Source organism: Myotis brandtii, unplaced genomic scaffold (genome assembly GCF_000412655.1).
Source record: "Myotis brandtii unplaced genomic scaffold, ASM41265v1 scaffold30, whole genome shotgun sequence".
In the NCBI taxonomy this organism is placed as follows: domain Eukaryota; kingdom Metazoa; phylum Chordata; class Mammalia; order Chiroptera; family Vespertilionidae; genus Myotis; species Myotis brandtii.
Window position 1 is genome coordinate 401,432 of NW_005361458.1, and position 22,846 is coordinate 424,277.

At 38.7% G+C, this 22,846-nt stretch overlaps 1 protein-coding gene across 1 annotated transcript in view; it reads right to left on the minus strand.

Moving 5' to 3' along the window:
- ADAMTSL1 (ADAMTS-like 1) overlaps positions 1 to 22,846 on the minus strand; it is a 397,951-nt gene that overhangs the window by 209,349 nt on the left and 165,756 nt on the right. The window contains exons 10-13 of the mRNA XM_014542360.1: positions 14,693 to 14,743; positions 9,412 to 9,616; positions 8,006 to 8,153; positions 4,816 to 4,900 (exon numbers count right to left, since the gene is read on the minus strand). Coding sequence (XP_014397846.1) covers positions 4,816 to 4,900; positions 8,006 to 8,153; positions 9,412 to 9,616; positions 14,693 to 14,743 — 489 coding nt within the window. The remainder of the gene's footprint in view (positions 1 to 4,815; positions 4,901 to 8,005; positions 8,154 to 9,411; positions 9,617 to 14,692; positions 14,744 to 22,846) is intronic.

Below are 22,846 nucleotides of genomic sequence, written 5' to 3' on the forward strand. Positions count from 1 at the left end.
ATATATATATATATATATATATTTCCTTTTATTTTCTGTGGCCTGAAATACACGAAGAGAATGTAATTCAGGCACCTTGTGAGGATATAAAAAAACCCAAACTATTAGGATCTATTATGGATGTTTGATTCCCTAAATATTCTTTGAGGGAAAAACACATGTCACATAATTAACATTTCTAGGCACACTTTTCTTCTCTTAAAATATGAATTCACATTCTAACCACCAAGTTAAACCATCCACATTCTCAGACAACTTACTGGATATAAATATGGATTAATGTAAACATATGCTTAAATATTATACATCTAAATGCTATTTCCAACAAGGTAAACACGGCATTTCAGGACTATAGGATTGCCATGATGACTCTATCAGCTTTTCTTTCTGGACCTAATTCCTTGTGGGTTCTGTCCACACAGAAGCATGGCAGGAATTTCTCTTTGCTTCTTACTGAATCAGCCCCATTGCTAAGCTGATGCCATCTGGCATCCAGATATTACTGCTGCCTTCTGCCTGCTCGCTTGCCTCCTTCCTCTTCCTTTTTGAAATGGCTCACACTAAGGTTATTTATGGCAATATGTTTAAGGCCTGCATACTGTGCCGAATGTTTCCCAACCCTGTAGTAAAGCTGCTAACTGAAAATTGAGTGAGATAACTCAAGATTTCTTAAGTGCAAGCTCAAGGCACGCAGGACCACTCAATCCTACCTTCAAGAGGATGGCACCGGTATGGCCTTCCACCTGTGTGCCAGGGTTTGCTGGAGGGATGGCTGGACAAATGGCTGTGCTGATCATGTAGTGCCCAAAGGAATCACCTTTGCTTGTTCTGAGCCATCCAAGCAGAACTCCCAGCATCTGAAATAAATCTGGGAGGAACCTCACTACCTAGGTGCCCACTTAGTCAGTCCTCCCTGCCTCTCCCTGGGATGCCTTCGCTGGGAGAGCAGACAGCCGAGCATCTGGAGTATCCAGGCCATACCTTTTCCTTACACCTGCCTCCTTAACAGATGACACTGTCTGGGGCATTGGTGGCCTTAGTGGCCTGAGGAGTTAAGGAAATGAATAATTTCTTTTAGTTAGATTAGGCTTTAAAAAAAGGCCAGTTTATTAACTCCCTGTATAGCAATAGTAGACGAACTATATCTTTTCATGTTCTAGAGGTCACCATAGTATCATTTTTGGCTCAAGAAATTAAGCTCTCACCCTGGACAGCATGCTCAGTGATTATAGCATCGACCTGCACACCAGAGAGTCACAGGTTTGATTGCTGGTCAAATGCACATACCTGGGTTGCAGGTTCAATCCCTGACCTGGGTGCCTACAGGAGGCCACCAATCAATGTGTCTCTCTCACATTGCTCTTTCTTTCTTCCTCTCTTTCTTTCTCTCTCCCTTCCTTCCTTCCTTCCTTCCTTCCTTCCTTCCTTCCTTCCTTCCTCCCTTCCTTCCTTTCTTTCTTTCTTTCTTTCTTTCTTTCTTTCTTTCTTTCTTTCTAATCTTTCTCTCTCTCTCTCTCTCTCTCTCTCTCTCTCTCTCTCTCTCTCTCATTTCCCCGACCCCCTCTCTTCCATTCTCTCTAGAAATCAATGGAAAAAATATCCTCACTCCTTGGGTGAGGATTAAAAAAAAGAAAAAAGAAATTAAGCTGTCAAAGTATTCATAACATTCACTTGGCTTGAGGTGGTTGTAATATTTACACTTACATCTCAGCAAAGACTGAAAGTAAGGGGGAAAAAAAGGTTGGAACTCAAGTTGATAATTTCTTTAGCTCTCACCTGATTCATAAATATAACTCTTCTACCACATTGTAGTTCTGATCCCTCACCAAATAAAAGTAAAATTTTGAGGGTTTAAAAACATCCCTAGAAAGCAACTCCCACATATTTATCAGAGGAGGCCATCAGCTGGGCTCAATCTGGTATTTTACACGACACGTTCTAAACCTAACAATACTCTCATCAGCTGGAGGCAAATTCAGAAGGAGTTCAAATCATAGCAGAGGAGAAGTCCATTAGTCATATCCCATCTCCCTCCTTCTAGTGCTAGAATGGCACCCTCTTCTCTTCAGAAAAATGCAACGCTCCCAGAATCTGTTAGTTGTAGAAATCTATCTCTAACCATAATGCTTTCTGTGTGAATCGGGTAGCAGAGATTTCTACGGATTCCTCAGCGGACATTCTCGGAAGCAAGGATGTCTTATTCATAAGATCGTCTATGCTTGACCGACTTTATTGGCTCACCTCTCACATTGCTTAGGGTTGGACCTTGTTCACACTGTCCTGTTCAGTGGAGAGAATCAAAACTACCTTGCTTAAACATTCTTGCTGATGTTTGTCAGACAAACCTGATAAAAAACATGTCCCTGAATCAAGAGAAACCATGGCCACCAGTGAAAAATCAGTTTAGAGGGTCTGACTCCCACAAGTGGGTTAGGGAATCAATTCTTATGTCAAAGCAATCCATTCATTACTACATTCCTACCTTGGGACCATATAAATCAAGTGCGGCATAAATAAACCAGTTTGCTGCTGAGGAAAAAGCAATCAAAGTCTAAAAGAATTTCTGAATGAGGCTGCAGCTTGATAACATGGATCGCAATATATTAAGTGCGTTGCCACAACGTGACCCAATCTCAGTACTTAGTCCAGCCTTCCCAGGAGACTGGCATATGTATTTGCATCTTCTGTATAGCGTCAGTTTAGTGAACCGGCACTACCGGCACAAACCTCTGTTCTAGAAAATTTTAGTTATTCCTTGGCAGGTCATATCTTACAGTGGTTGCTTTCCAACATGTTTTTGGCCAGAGTGCTAACCATTTTTTTTTTCATTTGGGGGTTACCAAAAATACCTAATATTCAATAATAGTATCTCCATACGCTAAAGACTTTCCCTACATTATTTAATGAGACAGGCTAGTGATGCTGGTTTTATTTTAAATAAGGGGAAATAAATGATATTTGCTGTTTTACTACAGAATTGTCTAGGTTAACTGGAGCCAATGTGAGAGATAATAGTTCTGGGCCACTGTTCCTGCTTCTCTGTCGCAGAAGTGACAGCCACAGCTTCTGAACGTTACAGTTTAATTTAAGCAATGCGAGTCTCGTCGGTGTGGGGAGGGAAGACTTGCTGACAGTATGTCATTTTTTCATTATACTATGGAGAGTAATTATAGGTTGCTACATACATTTACAAACTAGTCATGTGGTTAAAAAAGAGAGAGAAAGAATTAAGCCCATGCAAAATTATGTTTTTTAAACTCAAAATCAATAAAAAATATAATGTGACACGTTGGACCTTTCCTACGGTTCGGTGCACTGAACATGTAAAGTGTATTAAAGTGTGGAAACCATATACCTTTCACTACATTATCCTAAAGCTGTCATTTATTTCATTTTGGTATAAAAGTAATTGTTCTGAGCATAATAGTATACATTTCCTGTACCTGGCACCAGCACTCCAATTACAATCGACTTCAGTTCAGATTAATCATGCCAAGATGGCAATTCCATTACACTGAGAATAAAGTTTAATCATCTAATATATGGCTGGAGTTCCAGTGGCTAAAAGTATATGTTTAACTACTTTAAGAATTTTATTAAGATTAAAGTTAAACGTAATGCATCTTAAACAGACCTTTAGTGGAAAATACTCATTATAAAATATGGCAGAGCATAGGTAATGCTTCTTCCAGCCTTCACTTGAGAGGTGTCTAATAATGGGAAGGATGTTTAATTATGGATGCAAAATGTCTGGATTTAATTTTAACTTTGTTGTGCTATTTAACATTGGTCATAATACAATATTCCATGTAGGGTTATGCTAAATGACAAAATAGAGTGCATGGGAGAGCAGATATTATTTAGGTAAAATAATACATACCTGGTTTTCAACATTTAACTTAAGAGGATATGTAAGGAGTAACTGGCTCCAATTACATAGCGTCTTAGCCTGGACCTCAGCGGATGAAAGACTTACTATTGGTCTAAAATGAACTGCTTTCTCCCTCTTCAGCAGCAAGAAGGCCTGTCAGGCCCGGTATTGGCAGGAGAGAAAGGAAAAGAAAAACGTGGCACTGCGACCTTTAGCCACTGCCTTTCCTCCCAAGCTCTGCCGTGGTCAGGCATTCTTTCTTAAAGCCCTTTCTCAGAGAAGTAGAAAAAGGTGCTGTGGTAACTTTGTGGTACAGAAACAAGCTGTGTTTTGCTTATTGTCCTCTGAAGTACGAAATGTGTTACCCAATGGACGAACCGTTCTTTTCTGTGAAAAATTTGTGCCTAGTGGTGTTACAAATTTGATGGCCTTGATAAAACCGAGCAGAAATGAGACCGTGATCAAGTGAGGCAAAGACCTGGTATCCATGTGATCACAGGAAAGAGAAAGGAAACGCTAATCAACTTCCTTTGCCCTCACATACATCTCACTCACTTTTATTTTTTGCGAGTAACTATATCCAAAGCTGAGCGATAAGGAGCGTGAAAGCTGCCCAGGCTTCTACCTCAAATCTATGTCATCATCAGCTGGGCCTTGTCACATTTGGCCTCTTGGGAAAGAGGAAGTCAGATTTTGGAGAATAGCGTAGGCACTACCCTTTCATTTTCTTACTTCAAGATGGACAAGCATTTAGGGAGCAGTCCTGTTCTGAGAAGCACTTTGAAACAGATGGATCTCCAAGCTGACAGCCCAGAGCCTCTCTTCACGCTTGGCAAGAGGGCTGCACTTAGTTCAGAACCTATGAAAGCCACAACCAGCAAGACACGGCCTTCTTTACCCCGATCGGCCTTAAGAGCAAAACAACTTATGGTTTTCAAACTTACGAGGGCTCTTCTGACACAGCAGCTCCTTCATCTAGCTCTTGAGCTTGTTTGTACCACGGCGCCCTGGCCTCTACCGGAACTTTCTCTGAGAATTAAATGTATGAACATAAAAGAGATGAGGTTAGAACCCCAACTAGCTCTTGAGTTTGCATTACCCACAAGCTATGTATGAACATTACCCACAAGCTATGTTGATAACTGCAAATAATGTTTTTAGGTAAATTTCTGCCTCTGATGATGATTATATCCAGAAAAAAAGAATGTGATTTTAACATGTTTAATAATACTGTGTATGTTTTCCCCCTACAATATATTATTATGAAAGTTATAACTCTAGGAGCACTAGCTCAATATATCATCAAAGTATCTTTTCACTATTTTCTGTTGAAAAGATAGAGCAATATTTACCTTTTAAAACAAACACAAAGTACAAAAAATTATACCGTGTTACTTTCATAAATTCTAATTTGCTTTTCTTTTGCCTTTGAGTGTGATCTATGCCATATTGTCAAAACCAAACAGAACTGCCACTCTGATATTTACAAACCATTGCTTCAGATATCCGATTCATTCACTATACACCCCAAGGCTCATTGACAATTGGAATATGAGCAACTGAAGGATAATAACCCATGATTTGACTTGTTTCACCTATTTCTGTAGCTTTGGCCAAACAATTCAGAACAAGCTTCCTAACTACTTCCTGGGGAGAAATTGTGGAGAAAAAGAAAGAGGGAGATTAAAACTGCTCCTACAGAAGTAACTGCCAAGATTTCCATTCTGACATATTTTATTAGGGTCATTTATAGGCATATTTGCTTTATAGTATAAGCCAGTGAAGCTCTATCACCATTTTATAACATATAATTGCAAAGATGAAAGAAATGTCTATATAGGCATACACCATAGAATTATATAGCATTTTAATGATGCTTAAGTAGAGCCAGACTCACTACTTAGTTGTGAAAATCCCGATTTTATTTTTGATACTTAACCACAAACTGCTTTTCTTTTTCTGAAGTGGTTTGGTAAAGACAGAGCTAATGACTAATTGACTATTTTAAGTTAGGGCATCGCTTCTTGTCTTCTGTGTGCAGCAATTGTTTACGGTCAGAAAACAAAGCGAGTGAGAAATATAAAACTGCCAAAGCCCAAAAGATTGGCTAACATTTTAGACTCAGCAATATGGTACCTATATTCAGGAAAATCTCGATATAACAGACTAATTTGGGCAAGGGGGTGTCCGTTAAAGCTGAAAGTCCATTATATAAAAAAGTAGATTTTCTGAATGTGTCTGTTAAAAAATTGGCCAATTAGTTTACCTGTTTTTAGTTATGTAGATACAGTTGTGTAATAAAAATTAAGTATGTGTGAAAAGCTTAACAGAAAAGTTTTCTCTATGTATCGCAATAATTTTAAACTTATTCTGAATAGGTCTAGTAAATGCGTGCATTCACCAGTCACTGTGAGTTAACAGATGCACGCGGCTGGGGCGTGACTTAGCACACGTGGGCACATCGGCTGGCACCAATTAAAACTGCTGCAAAAGTCACGCCACATGGCAACAGAACCATCTACCCTGTGTGATGTGGTGTGATCACATGCTAATCATTTGCCAAATACTGTTTACAAGCGGCGATCCTAGGATTTACATATGTAGACTATAGTTGTAGATATGTAATATTTATTGACATTTGGTGAAATTACTACAGTGTTTTTCCCCAACATAGGGCCTATTAGCTAAAATTTGTTAAAAATAACAGTGAATAACAACAAAAAAATAACCTGTTAAATATAAGCAAATATTGATTAAAAACATTTAAAAATTAACAGGTTGTTAATTTCACGTATGACATACAGACTGTTATTTTGTCCATTAAATGGCGGTCTGCAAAATTGAGGGTTTAACCATCATTTAACAACTAGTCCGAGTCTCCCAGCTAATTGACTCAATGACGCCATCTCTGACAGCATGAGCCATCCCTGTCTTTCAATAAGGAAGCATTCAGCTTGGCACGAATAGTGGGCTCGTTGTACTTTACTGCCTATTTGAACTGAATCCTGTCAGATGTACTTCCTCCCACATATGAGGATGCTAATGATAGTCAAGATAACATTTATAGAACACTTACTACATGCTAGGCAGTGAGCTAAGCACCCTGTTTGCATTGTATCTCATTAAATCTTCATATGGTCTCTGAGGGAGCTACTGTTATTATTCCCATTTTACAGATGAAACTAAGGCTTACAGAGAGAGGTGATAAATTAAAATTAATCAGGATTTCCAGGATGCTTTTGTTTTTCTTTTATATCATTAATTTAGATTTCACAATGCTAGTCATTCCTACCAAGGGCAAACTGTAGTATAATAAAGAGCTATATAGTGGCTGATTTTTGGAGAAATTTAATGGCTTAAGAAAATAAATTGAGAAGAAAATGGGAATCCTATTCAATATTAAAAATAGGAGGAAGCTTGTATAAAAAGTCCTTTACTTCTGAATGGTTTGTGACTTTGGAATTTTCTACTTCATTGACACAGACTCTATCAATATTAGCAGAGAAGTCAGATTAATATTCATGCTAATCTGAGCGGTCCAGCATAATTGTAATCTTGCTCACTAGGGTAGAACTGTTCTAAAGCCTACTTTTTAAAATTATTTGCAGTAACTATTAAATTCTAATTTATTTCAATGTTTCATTTCAAATTATGTTTCTGGAATCCACTACATTCATAATGTGTTGATTTTTAATATAAAAAGCAACAGCTTTCTGTTTCATCTGTTTGAGGTATTAGGCTTCCCAATGTATTTTCTGCTTAGCAAAATGGACACTTAGAATTCACTGCATTGTTTTTATCAGCCAGAAATGTGGACAGTTAACCACACATATTTCTACAATATCTCTATAACATCTCCTGGCATGCACATCTATCTGATATTCCTCAGCAACAGTCTTCAAACAACGTTATGACTCAGGAGAGCATTATATAAATATGTAGTGCTTTATAAGAATTTGCAAGCAAGACTATTGGAAAGATCTTTTAAAAAGTTAAGTCCCCTTAGTAGAGTCTAAGTTTACAAAGAATAGTTACTAAGAACACGTGGGATACTTAACAATATTCTAAGGAGTTTAAAACAGCACCCAAGTACACATACTAAAAAGCTTGATCACAGAGCACCTGCCAACTTACCTTTGGGTTTATAGCAGGGGGTGGGGATGATGCATTCCTCCTTTATGTGGGGCTTGGTTTTGGAGTTACAGCCTCCTGAGTGCATTCCTCGAGGGTTGATGCAGAGAACCACGCGATACCGGAGTCCCTGGCCACACGTCACGGTGCACTAGAAGGAGAACGAAAGAGAGAGAGGAGACTCACAGGCAAAGCTTTGTTTCCTCTTCTCCATTTCCCACTGAGGTTTTTCAAAGGGCTGCTTGTGTATATAAGGACTCCTGATGAATTTAAACCACTTCTTACCCATCATGGGGTCTTTATGCTATTGGGCTTTTAGGGTGCAGCTGGCTGAAGATGCAATCACTTCGTTTTGGATTACTCAATCAGCATTCCTTCAACACCCACTTTGTGCAAAGTCCCAAACCAAGCAGCAAAAAGGAGAGAAGAAACTAGAGAGTGTGCTCATTTTGATGACTAACAAGGCATTTTCATATTAATAAGTCCCTTTGCTAATGATGGTTAGGTTCAAAATATGGGAAATGCTAGCTCTGACATGGACATAGAAAGTTTTTCAACTGTTATCATAGCTAATTTATGTTGCAGCCTGGCTGATCCAATTGATGATACTGACATGGAGAAAAGTGTTTAAAGGAACTGATTCAATGGCCAGATGTAGACAACACCTCAGTGGTTCTATACGCCTGGGAGCAAGTATAGAAAAAGCGAACTGTCACAGCTGGGATCTGCTGCCACAAAGCCACTTAGCTAAAATGAAAAGTCTTTTGCCATCTCTGTGACCGAGGGCACAAGGGCCCCCATCTTTCTATCTCCCTTGCTACTTCAGACCTTTTTGCACTGGCAGCCAGGAAACCCCAAATCCAAATAATTTTGTTTAAGCTGCTGCAGCATCTTCTCTAACATCTAGAATGTATTTGTTTTAGTTATTCTACTTCATCTCTTCCAGTTATTTTGTGATTTTTATTGCATCTTTTTTTTTCAATGGATGATATACATAGCTTTAATTTTAATCCACTCAATCCCCTTTTGGATATAGAGAAAGGATAAGAAATTTAAAAGAAAAATACAACAAAACACCAAACTTTAGGTCTACTGAGCTCTTTCACGGATTCAGGAATAGTCATTTGGCTTCACTTACTCTTGACAAACATGTGCCTCCTTGTCCTTGAGGGGACATGGAGGTGGTAGAGGCTTCTTGAAGAAACTTGAAGAAAGATAGGGATATAGATTTACTCATTTTTTGGTGATGCCGGCTTTGGGGCATGCCTACTTCAGGAGAAAATTGGTAGATTTCTAGACACTTCAAGAGGAGAAGTAGGGAGCTGCACAGGGTAGCCGGTGGGGGCATGGTGATGAGAGGGAAGAGTGGACTTATTCTCTTAATGAACAAAGAAAGAAGGCACAGTTACCGGAGACCACTCCTGTGCCAGCCATTTAGGGCAGTCAAAAATGTTGCAGGGCTGCACGATGGGCATCTTAGGGGTGTACATGCATTTCCACTCTTCCACTGAGGTGACATGCCCCTGGATGTCCTCCTCCACACAGGAAACTGCCCGGCTCTGGATGCCCCCCCCACACGAGGAGGAGCACGCGGTCCACGGGGTGGCCTCCCACCTACAGAAGCAAGGGGAGTTATCAGGGCAGACATGCACATTGCCAAACCTCCTTAGTGACCTTTCTGAACCAACCCCAATCCCAGTGCCTATTGGGGCCATCGGATTCTGAGAAGCTATGGTCCAGAGAGCTAAAAGCCATCTGTTGCCTGAAATCTGATGAGTGAGAGAAAAGGAGTCAATGTTGGCAACAGTGCCCTGTAAACCTTGAAGCCCTACACAAATGTAAGAAATTACTGTTTTGAGAGCTGTCCACAGAGATATCTGTGTTGTCTGTAACTTACTCAAAAGAGGGCTGTTCACCCGGCCCGTGTTGCTCAGTGGTTGAGCGTCAACCTATGAACCAGGAGGTCATGGTTTGCTTCCTGGTCAGGGCTGAAGAACTTTAAGATTTCTCTTAGAATTAAGAGAGATATAGTTTTAATGAGAGCAACACAATCCACAGTAGGAGGCATGCAGGAGGCAGCCGATCAATGATTCTCTCTCATCATTGATGTTTCTCTCTCTCTCCCTCTCTGAAATAAAAAAAAAATATTTTTAAAGAAAAGAGAGCTGTTCAGTCTTTCTTCCTCTAGTTTTAACACACATGTTTTACATGTGTGTATATTATGTTTTATAAATATATATTCTGAATATAGAAATATGTTATTAAATCATTAAATATTTATGTCAAGACTAAAATTGATTAATCAATTAACACTATATAGTTTGCACCTGGGCTGACACTTTTTATTTTCAATTCAATACTTTATTACTAAGCTTCCGGATTCTTTTACAGGAGAAGCTCATGAAAGATCAAGGTAAACTGAACACTTTCCCCTCTCGCTTCTACAATCATCAGCTTTGCAATTACCCTGTACATGGATTCAGCACAATTCTGAAGTCCAAACTGTGCCATCGTTACACTAAGGAGCAAACGTGCTAGTACAGGTAATACCTACTTGTTCCATTGAGGGATACTAGCAGTTAGCATTCCCCCAATAAAGAACTCCTGGAATTTTGAGGAAGTTTGGTTTCGGTTGGAAGGTTAATGGCATTGGAATCTAGAAATACAGGTAAGTAATGGAGAAAATAACAATATTATCCATAACGTTTAAGAGAATCCCATTAATTCTTCAGATCTGCCCATAGCTCTGAAGCATTTGGGAGCAGATGCAGAGAGATATCAGCCTGAACCTTTTCTCTCCTCCTGTAGATATAGAGAGTATAGAATTTAAAAAAAAATAGAAACATTGGAACTGAGCTTGTCTTTCTTGCATATATTCTGCTTGTTGATGAGGACTGGTGAGGAACTTTAAGATTTCTCTTAGAATTAGGAGAGAGATCATTTTAATGAGAGCAACACAAAGTATCACCAAGTTAATCCACTTGAATAGTTAAATTTAAAAATATTGCACAAGTGGCCCTGGCCAGTGTGGCTCAATTGGTTGAAGTGACACCCTGTGCACCGAAGGGTCAATCTGGAGGCAGCCGATCGATGTTTTGCTCTCACACCCCTGTCTCTCTCTCTCCCTCACACTTCCTCTCTCTGAAAATAAATAAAAACTTCTTTAAAAAACACAAAATATTGCACAGGTATAGTATGGAGACAGAAATTATTCTCTAGGTAGGATTTCATGTACATGTGATCCTGACTTCTCTCCTGCATGAGACTGTATAATGTGTGCTTAACAGAGAATTTTCCTCCACATTTTCTTTGTACTGCTCAAGTCTAGGCAACAACTATTATCTCCACTGCGAACAGCCTAAACTTGTTGCCAAATACAATATTTTCCTATGCACATTTCCCCAGGAGACTCAAAAGAAAATGTTATTATGGGGAAACTGAGGCCCTTGGTTTAGCCCTTAGGAAACTTTCTGATCCCTTTCAAGAGAATGAAGCAGCGCTGTGGCGTGCTTCTCTTCCAAAAAGGTAAGACCAGTCCTCATTTGTCTCCACAGCTCTCTGGAGACCTTCCCTCAGGAGGTGGAAAACAGGTCCGATTCAGACTGAAACGGGGCTGCATATAGAAGTACATGCTCGCCTTGGATTTGACCTGACAGTGAAGTGGGAATATGTTATTGAATGTACTTTAATCTCTTAGAACATTAAGATGCCATAAAAGGAGCACATGTTTTAATTGGTACTTTAACATCCCTAAACTTGACCCTTCTAAAGAGAGAGTGATTAATTTCTGTCTCAACACTGGGGCCTGATCCAGAGTGTAATTTCATGAACAGTCATAAGTATCCTTTTCCATGTCAGTAGTCACAGAAAGACAAATGATGCTAATATTATTCTAAGAATTTATAGTATGGTTACAGCATGCAACTATAGTTCTATATGGGAAAAATTATTAAATGAATCCTTTCATAACAATAGTATTAGGAGGAATTTCAAAGCAAAGCATGACTGGGTGCTTTAAAGAATGTATAACAAAAGGTGAGAGATGTATCTTTATACAGGGACCAGATAAGTGCTTGGATTAAAAAAAAAAAAAAGCCTGGCCTGTGTTGCTCAATGGTTGAGCTTCAATCTATGAATCAGGAGGTCATGGTTTGATTCCTGATCAGAGCACATGCCCAGGTTGTGGGCTTGATCCCCAATAGGGGGAATTCAGGAAACAACTGATCAATGATTTGCTCTCATCACTGATGTTTCTGTCTCTCTCCCTCTCCCTTCCTGTCTGAAATCAATAAAAAATATATTTAAAAAAGAAAAAGAAAAGCATGTCCAAGAATCTTTTTCTGGAAAAATAAGAAATGAGTTTTCATATATCATATATTTTAACTCCTTTGGCTTTTCATTGTTAAACACACAGTGTGTTTAGTTTAAGAACTTCTCAAAATTAAGAATGACGTGAACAAGTTGCACATAGTAATTATGAATGAAGGATAATTTTTCAGGTTACATTCTTATATTTTGTTCAGATACGTGTTATAGTAAAAACCAAAAGCAAAAACAAAAAAATAAAAATTCACTAATTGTGTTTTGTGTTGACAGTGTGGTCGTAAGCCCATTTAAATAATTCCAATAAGTGAGGCCTTCTGCTTCCATCTGAGAAACTTTTCTGAGCCTCAATTCTTCTTATGAAATGAAAGCATATTGTGGCTTCCATTTACTAAGACTTTATAAATAAAGCAGAATATCTAACTTTAGAATTAGTTCAGTAACAGAAGTGCAAGAAATAAGAACTATAGTCCATTTGCTAATTGCCTTTTCCCCCTGTGATGCACGGACAGGCCAATGTGTGCACAGGACAGGTGCAAATGGACATCAGGGAGGCTCATCTCAAGCTGCTACTGAGACTGCTGGCTTCAGGCTTTTGGAGGAAAGCCAAACACAGAAGAAATCAAGTTTAACCTAAGACAGGTATGAGGCATACCAAAAAAATATAAACAAAAGAGAGCACAGATATTCAAGAAATTTAGGAGTGCCATTACAGGGAAAACATAAGCTTGATGTTGCTCACTCACTCTGACACCCAACTTTGTTTTTATCATGAAATACACAGCCTTCACATAAGCACACACATGTGTCTTGCTTTACAGATACAGAAATTGAAATCAAATGAAGTTTTGGCTCAGCTAAATTAATCTTTTTATATTTTCATTCTATTTTTTTTCAAGAAGAGTTTACTATATAAGCTTGATTCTGGATCAAACAAGCAAAATGATACATCAGTAGCATTCTAAAGTCATTTATCATCTTTATCAATATAGTCATAGGAATGTGGGAGAGAGCTGACTACTAAGTGGAAGAATTTAAAAACAAACACACAATTATATATAATATAAAGGCCCCTCTCCACTGCTACCATTAAATGGTGAAAAGTGAGTTCCCTGTCAATCACTGGAAGTATTTAAGTAGAGACTGGATGACAACTTGCACTGGTATGTGAAAACTAATGTATTGTTGAAGTAGCTTCACAACTGGTATGTATATACATGTGTGAATACATATGCATTAGATACACATCTATGCATATTTGTATAAACATATGTCTCTATATATGATTGGTGTGATTTGGGGGAAGGAATGGGGGGATGAAACATCATTGGGGAGCTGGACGAGATGGCCCTAAATGCCTTTACTGGGACTCTAATTCATTAAGTATATGGAGATTTTCAATCAAACTTTGCTTTATTTTATAGTTCACAATAAAATTATATCCCAGGCTTTGTTTAGTTTGAGACTGAGCAAACTATTGTGGATTATTTTCAACTACTATGTTTGCAATCTGTTTTAAGCCCTGGGTTCTAAAAAGCAGCTGACTCCCTGAAGACCTAATGAGCCCCGAGAATGGAGCAAAGGTCTCTCCTCGCACGGTGGTTATTTCAAACCCAATGCTAATTCCTGCTACCTGGGGAGCCGTTTCCAGTGTGGCTGATAATATACTCAGCAGCTAGTATATTTTTCAGCTTCTCCTGTTTTCTTATAAATATATTAATAAAGAGAACAAGTTCTTTAAAAAAAACTTTCATAATGTTTTCTAGTTTTACAGAGCTACTGTAGCTTTAAAAAAGCAACATAGAACATGGAATTTTAAAATGTTTTGAAAAACAAAGTCCCCTCAAACTTTCTGAACAATAAGAATATTTAAAAAAAACCCCAAACCCTGCCCTTTTTTTACTTAATTATCATACTTTGGAACAAAAGGAGGATATCTAAAGCCCCTATTCAGAGAAGTACCACATCTGGAGTTCCACATGGATGGTATTGTGGTAATACTCCAGGCAATGTTTGTTTAGCAGTTGGCAACAGGGCTTTAGTGACTAGGGTCCAATTGCAGAGGAAATTCAGAAAAGGACAAAGGGAGTGAAAGAAAGACATAACATAAACCCATCCACTGAACCTAATCAGAGTGAATTACTGTGTCCACTCTAATGTAACGCAAGCCTATCTTAAAATGGTTTTTGAATGACAGGCTTCAGTCTGAGCGGGCCAGTATTACTCGAAAGCAGAGCTCAGGATGGCTTGCAAAACATACTACCTACCATTTTATTTTGACAGAAAAACACAAAATCTCTATGCACATACGAAAGAAGCAGAAGATGGATTGACTAGTTCTAGCAGCAGGGCGATTGATTTACGTACCGAGGAAGGGGATGGTAGAGGTCATAAGGCATGATCTGCTTGTATCCGCCACTGTTAGGAACAATAATGCCAACCCTCTGAGTAGAAGGTACACACAATAAAATAAACACTAAATAATTACATTATACACATTTTTTAGACAAATGCAAAAACAACATTAATAAATTGTCTTGAAAACAACACACAAACAGTTCAATATCTTTATGCTACCATATGGTTTAGAATGGGGCATGCTCTTTGAAAGGGTACCGTTGACTATAATTAGTTCTCTGATCCAAGCAGGAAATACCAAGGGAAAGGGTGGTGGCAAGAAAACTTGGCACCTCATCATTAACTATGACACAATAAGCTTGTAAATGTTCTTTAAACCCCCAAATTATACATCCTATGAGGTCATTATCATCATCATTATTAATGTTACTTCCAGATGCTCACCAAGCAATTACAGTAACTGTGTCACTTATGATGAAAGAGAAAGCAATATAGAAGAGTATGTACCTGGGAATTGACAATGCTATATAATGTGCTACATAACCCAGCAAAGAGGTTTCTTCTCTTGGCAGGACCTAAGGATTTTAGTAATGGCTGGAAAGTAGCCACTTGGTTACTTTATAAAGGGGAGGAGAAGTAGTGAATATAGTAGGCAGCTATCAACAAAAGCAAGATCCTTACCAACATAAGGCAGGACAATTAAAATGAGATAATAAGTACGAAAGATCTTTTCTGTGATAGAGTATTAACTGCTATTATGGTGGTGGTTGCAATTGTCATGACTGTTGTTAGTATACCTGGTGCCCTGGGAAACCTGTGCGATTTAGAGAGAGAGAGAGAGAGAGAGACTAAAGAAGCCTTGAGAAGTGACATGATAGTCTGTACGGCTAATGGATTTACAAGGAATGATATGATAGGCTGTGTGGAAGGCCCCAGAGGCCTTCAGGACTCCAAGAAACGACACTAATCTACCTCACTGAATTCAACTAAAGTCTCCAATTGGCAAGACTTTCTTATTCCCGAGTCCCCTGGCTTGTGGAAGATATATGACTTCTGGGTCTTAGGTGAAAGAGCTAGTATAATAGACCCTCCCTCAAGAGTGCAAGACAGAGCTCAATACACAGGTCACCCTGGGGCAGAGCTTGATTGGATATGAGCAGCAGGTGCTTATTTTGCAAGTGACAAATGACAGGAAGTCCCTCTTTTGAATCCTGAAGGAACTCATGTATTCTATATGTATTCCTGGATGGATGAGTGTATATTTATATATCTCTATTCAATGTAAATGTTTATATCTATATTTAATATAAATATTTATATCTATACTCAATATACATGTTTACATTTATATTAAATAAGTAAATTAAGGTTTTTGTTTAAAGACCTGGAAAATGTTCAAATGGAATGATGTAGTATTTTTGTTTTTTTAATATATGGCTTGCAAAGCTTCTGGGTAGAAAAAGTAAACTGGTTATACTGTGGATCAGAAAGATAAAAAAAATCACGAAATGGAAATCATGAGGAAATGGAGATTATAAGGAACAAAGAGGAAGTGATAAAGAGGTAATTCCTAAAGAAATTACTGAAAAGTAAGGGGATATGTGAAAGAATTTAAATTTGAAAGAAAAGGAGAAACAAAGCTATGAAGATAGATTTCCCAGGAGGGACAACAATTGGGTTACTAATTTACTTATTTATCTTACATTACTAAATTTCTATGTGTATTTGTATGAATAAAGTTTTTTAAAAAACTTATTTGTATGACTCAATTTTCATGGTGTATGTATATGTATTACCCTTAAGTAACAGTGTTCATGAAACTGAATGTTGCCTTTTGAGGGAACGCAAAATCTCACAGCTGTAACACAAGAATGAAATGAATATTAAAATTAAGCTCTTCTCCCTGTTTTTACAAGTTAGAGAAACTTCCTATTGTTTTCTGCCTTCTACTAGACATGAAATTGGATATGAAATGCTAATCCTGTCTGCTGTTAGAATAGTGTGATATCTTTACAATAAATCTTATGTCCAATAATTTAGAAATTTTCTTTCTAAAGAACTGTATTTTAATGAAATGCTCCCTTCCAAATTTCTTCTAATAACTTGGAACATAATCTAATAGTAGTTAATTAGGAAATAAATTAAATTGACTTCGCAGTAATATTTTAGCTAACCCTAGTATGCCTACATCAATTTCTAATTGCAGAAATGCATATCATTGCATTCTCTTCTGAAGAAATTTATAGCTATAATTTGTCATCTTCAGTATTAGAATGAACTGTTGCAGCTCTTTGCCAACTGATTTATCAGCTGATGATATTTAAAACGGAGGCAGTAATGTTGAAGGAGACAGGCTAGAAATGAAAAAGAGGGAATAAAAGGGGGAATGTATAGAATTTGAGAGGTTAGGCTTTGCTTTCAACTGATTTAGAAATTACGTTTTTGTTTAAACAAGAAGCTTTAAACCTGGATTCAGCAAAACTATAGCTATATTTGTCTTTCTATGGCATGGGTCATAGTGAAGACTCATAAAATGACTCTATGGCACCTGTGAAAACAGAAGGATATCAAAACAATGGTGCTCTGTCCAGTCCTGTTCATGCATATGCCTGTGCAGGGGCTCTGCTCTCTCTTGGGGTTCATGCCATGGCCTTGGCCTTTCAGCACACTGTCACCGAGGGGCAGGCTCTGCTGCCGAAACTTAACTTTCTATTGCTCGCCTTTGAGACACTGGACTTTTATCTTAGGCGGAGTGTATATATTGAAGAATGATGACAAAGGATCTCATTTAGAGATGTTAACAAAGACTTCCCATGTTTAGGTCTTGATTTATAGTATGTGTATACATGTATGTACTCTTACATGTGTATGAATGTGTTGGGCGTGGGGATGGAGACAAAATGATTTTTAAAAGAATTACAAAGGGAAGACATAAGAAACAGTTGGTTTGAGGGTAAACCTGTTCATTCTCCATTGCCTTAACTATTCTGACCCCTCAAGTACCTCTTCTACTGGGGAGTGAACTGACTCCCTCTTAAAATCCCAATGTCAGGGATTGTGGTGGGAAGAAGAGAAGATGATGAGGAGGAGTAAGTGGTCATTCTCATGTGAAGGAAGTCATCACACCAGATCCTGTCAAAGTGCACACCTTGCAGAACTGTCCAATGACAGGAGGGTGCTTCAGTGTCGGATAGGCTCATGTCATGAAATATTAAGCAGTCTATAAACCTGAAGCCTTTGGAGCCATGTTTAAAGACATGGAAAATGTTCAAATGTAATGTCAATTTAAAAATAATGCAATGTAAAATAGAATATACAATGGGATTCATAATACTAAAAAAATTCATGAGTTCACATATTATCTATACAATCATTTTCATGAAGTGTATGGGTATGTGAGTAGTGAGTACATATGTGTGTGCATATATATCACACATATGTATACACAGATATACTAGAAAAATACCAAAACAGTTATTTGTTTCTGGTGCTTAAGTTATTGGTGTTTCTTTCTTTCTTGTTTTTTTTTTATGTTTCTCTGTTTTCCAACGTTTTTTAATGTATAGTCAGAGGAATTAGAACATTCAAGTAAAAAAAAACTCAAGTCTGAGAAAGTATAAAACAGAGACCCTTGGAAAATGTAATATAAAATCTAAATGAGTTCATCACCTCAAATTCCATATGTTATTTAAAGATTATTGAGTTTTTGTCCTGAAATCATTGAAGAAGTGACTTTAAACACTTCCCTGGATTTTAAAAATCAAGCTATATGCAGGTTTACACTTCTCAGCTGGAATTTACATAGAGTGATAAATCTCTCTAGGAAAAAAATCCCATGATAACTAACTCTATGGATGCCTAACTTGTGGGGTTCTTTTTATAAGGAGTCCCTTTCCTGGTTTCCACTGTCCCTTTCGGTGGCTCTCTCAGGACCCCTGGCCTCTCCTCCAGGCTGCAGGGCCTCCGTTCTCACTTCCTGGCAGCTGGATGTTCTCTAGGTGTGTCACGCTCAGAGCATCCGGACAACTCATCATCTCCCCCTGCAAACTGTTGCTTCTTCTGCGGTCACTTGCACAGTTCAGAGCACTGCCAGCCTCCCATCCACCCCAGCCAGATACTGTGGGACATCTCTGCTTTTTCTCTGTCCTGGGTTCCCTTCTAGCTGCAGTGTCTGGGCCCTTTTGCAGCTGTGTCCTAACAGGTCTCTCCGCCTACAGGCATCACTGCCTCCAATCCAGCCCGCTCTCTGCTGCCATAGCAACCGATACCTCCCTTCCCAATGCCAAAGTCTTCAGTGGTTCCATAATGTCCAGGGAAGTTTCTTAGTCAAGTGCTACCTCTTTGAAAGCCTGTCCTTATTTTCTCTTTCAACACCTAGCCAGAAATTCTCTCTTCCCTTTCCAAATACCCGTAGCACCAACTCCTCTCATCACGTTTAACTATGTACTAACACTTAACCATGCATAAGTGTTCTTTAAAACACCAAGGGACAGAATCCATATTGATTCTTTACCATATCTCTTAACACATGGCTCTGCACAGCGACAATTATTAAATATTTGTTCAATAAAATCATGCTGTTAGTGTGCAAGTGCAAAGCAAGCAGAACTACTACCAACCAGAATTGAAGCAAGCCAACACAAAAACACAGTTAAAGAAACTCCCCAGCTGCCACTCACTGTGCACATCCTACACCCCCCTCCTTGCCTTTGGCTAGCTCTGCCATCTGTGTGAGGGGAGGTAGTCTGGCAGTTTAGGGAGGCTGCTCTGGCAGGCAGAGGTGACTGGGTGATCTGAGGCAGAGAAAGGCAGATTAATGGCAGCTGTGCTTCTAGCCTGCTTGGCTTCACTCTGCATCTCTTCCATTGGACATCTCCCAGAAATAGCCACGACAGCTTTTAAAAAATTGTCTCTTCCCTTTCTGTCTCATGTGTCTTTCAGATACCGGGCTGTTGTGTAGGTGTACAACTCAATTCCGCCAGGGCAGTCTTGGGGCTCAGACTTGAGTTGATTCTTCTTTGCCTTTGCCGTGGTACCAAGGACAGAACTTGGCACAGGTTATATTCACACAAAAATGAATGAAACTGTGGGCTGTGGGAAGAGTTCTGGTACAGAGAGAGCAGTTCATCTTCTCTTGACAACTCTAGGGCAATAGGAAGCAGTCTCTCCCTAAGCAACAGTCAGAAAGGGGCATGAGATAAGTAATAAAAAGTTGGAAGAGACACAATCATTTCCTTTTTCATGAGGGGCAGAGCACAAAGGATCTTGGCATAATGAGCAAAGGACCTCCTAAGGACCTGGGAGATGGAAGGTCTGTTCTCCTCCCTGCCACTCTCTTGCTGTGTGACCTTGCGTGCATCAGGACTTTTGCTTTGGTCTTCTGCAAAATCCAAGTATGGGATGAAATCAGGACTTTTAAGATGAAGTAGGAATGGTTGCCTGGAAACCAATCTCCTGGAGTGCTATCTTACCTGAGGCTTTCCTAGTGACTGCTGAGGGCGGGACTTGGAGCTCTGTGGGCCACTGATTGAAAACCATCTAAAAATCTCTCCTCCTCTAACATTTCGTGACTTGATGAAACATAGTAAGTTTCCCTGTTATTTAAAGAGCCAAGTTGGGATCCAGCAAATGAGAAAATATTCTGTAAATAAGTCACACTTTTTTTTTTTAAACCATAGTACCTACTAGGCAACATTCATTTATCTTTTGGAACCAGACCAAAACGGTCCTGTGTCATTGTCTAGGATTTGAAAACATTTTTAAGGCACATATTTATTTTTTTTGGCTATGAAACCAACTACTGGAGAGTTTTTGATCATTTGACCCAAAGTATTAAAAATGTCCTCACACCTGTGTTTCTGTAGTTAAACATTCTTGATACTAATGAATGCACTTTCTGAACTGCTTTTAAATAACTGGGACGAATGTGCCCCTGGGATTTGGTCATTGCTTGGTTGGAGTAAACAACTGTATTTATACTTATATGCAAGGGGCTTGCTTAACCTGAATGTGTGGTCAATTCAAAGACTCAGGGCCCCAGCTTTGCATTGAAATAGTTGGCAGTTCCGTGCTGGCCGTGGGGATCTATGTTGGGTTTAAACCAGATCTCAGAGGTTGCTGAAGCCATCATGAAAAACAAGGGTACGTGCTGCAGAGATGGCACAAATGCTGCACCAGGGGCCAGGTTCCCTGAGTTCATGTAGTATCAGAGATATTCTTGAACTGGAAGCACTAGGATCTAAGACCCAGCTCCCTTTTGTCCACCAGAACTTGGGGCAGGTCACTTCACCTCTTTGGGCTTCAGTATTTTCACCTGTAAATATGCATGATGATCTCTGTCCTGCTAACTTCCCAGGGAATATAAAACTAAACTGACATAATGGATGTGAAAACCCTTTATAAGCTTCAAGTAGAAGCAACATTGGAAAAGTCATTTTATAGGCTTGGCTCTAATTTAAGAGTCATAGCTGGCTTTTGTTGAGTGCTTGGCCCCTTGCTAAAGCCTTACATGCATTATCTCATTTAATTCTCATAGCTACTCTCTGACTCATTTTATAAATGGCAAAACACAGGCCTAGAGAAGTTGAGTAAATAAGTTACTTAGTAAAAAGAAAAAAAAAAGAAGTTACTTAGCTAGTAAAATCAAACTGATAGATTGAGGTTAAAAATGAGGATAATGGTAAATACATTTTCTATTAACTCACAAGTTCATTAAAAGAATTGCAGTTAATTAAATGTAAAAATTTAAATGTGAAATAGCAAGTGATTATTATTACTAGTGATGAGTGGCTTGGTAGAAGAACTGAATTGCCTCAATAACTGAGTTATACATTGGATACTGTATGATATGTCTATAAACTTGGGAAAGATGACCATGCACTCTACGAAGCACCAGAACTCTGTTTTGTTTACCACACTATAAATAATGCATGAAAGTGGAAATGAGGTTTTGTGGTGATCTTTCTAATTGTTGACTCATTAGCTGCTCAAAGCAGTATATTTAAATGAGGCTGATCAAAAGAAGGAAGTTATTACTTTTCTAAACCACTTACCTATTGTAATAAAACAAAAAGGCTGTTGTGATTAGGAAAACATTGTATTACACTTTAATTGAAAACATTTTCTAGTTCTTACATTGCATTCTCCTTTTTTGGAGACGTACCTGGCATAGATCCCATGTGAATTAAATGACAGTGTCTCCAAGCTACGTCAGGGGGGTTATTAGACAATTACATGCTGGGATCAGGAGATGCTAATGATCTTAATTTCTCATGGTCATTATATTTAAAAAATCTGACAAATGTGATTTACTTTCATGAAGATATTTCCTAGGGATTTGTGTCTCTTATTGTAAAGATAAGAAATAAAGAACTACATTTTTAGACCCATGGATAATTCTAGAGTTTTATCTTTTCCCTTCATGGAGGAGAAAACTGATTACTAGAGTTTAAGAGTTTCTCTGATGTAACGTTACCATTATCACAGTCATGATCTTAGTGGTAATAGCTGCAGTCACTAACGTGTTTTGAGTACTTATCATATGTCAGGCACTCTGCTAAGCTCTTTAATGTAATATGCCATTTATTCCTCATGACAACTCTATGAGGTAAGTACTGTTATTATCCTCACTTCACAGGATAAAAAAAACCTGAGGCTTCGTGTGGAGAAGTAATTTGCCAAAGGCTACTCAACCAGTAAGTGGTCGAGCCAGGATCCCAGGCCAGGCTGCTGTGCTCCAAAGCTCCCCTCTGACCCACCAGGCTGCATGGCCATTGGACTCGTCACCAAATTAGTGTGACCGGGTTTTTATGTGCCCACTACACATCCTGCCTCTCACGCTGCAGATCATTTCTTTACAATTACATTAGGATTCAATTCTGAGATTCTGGTCACAATTTGGTACCTGACCAGGATGACTTACACAATTTTCTGTCAAATTAAATGGAGCTGGACAATAAAAGTCCACTGGAACTCCCAAACTACTGCCGCTTGGGCCATACAAATTTGGACATTTGTTTAGGACCTTTGCTCTGAGTTCCTTGAGGGCAGGGGGAACCTGGAGGCAGTTCCAGCTACAAACACATTTGTTTGCTAATGACTGTGACCATGATACTTGATGAAGGAGAGCTCTTTGCATTAGTCCAAGCCTTGCCAATATAAGCC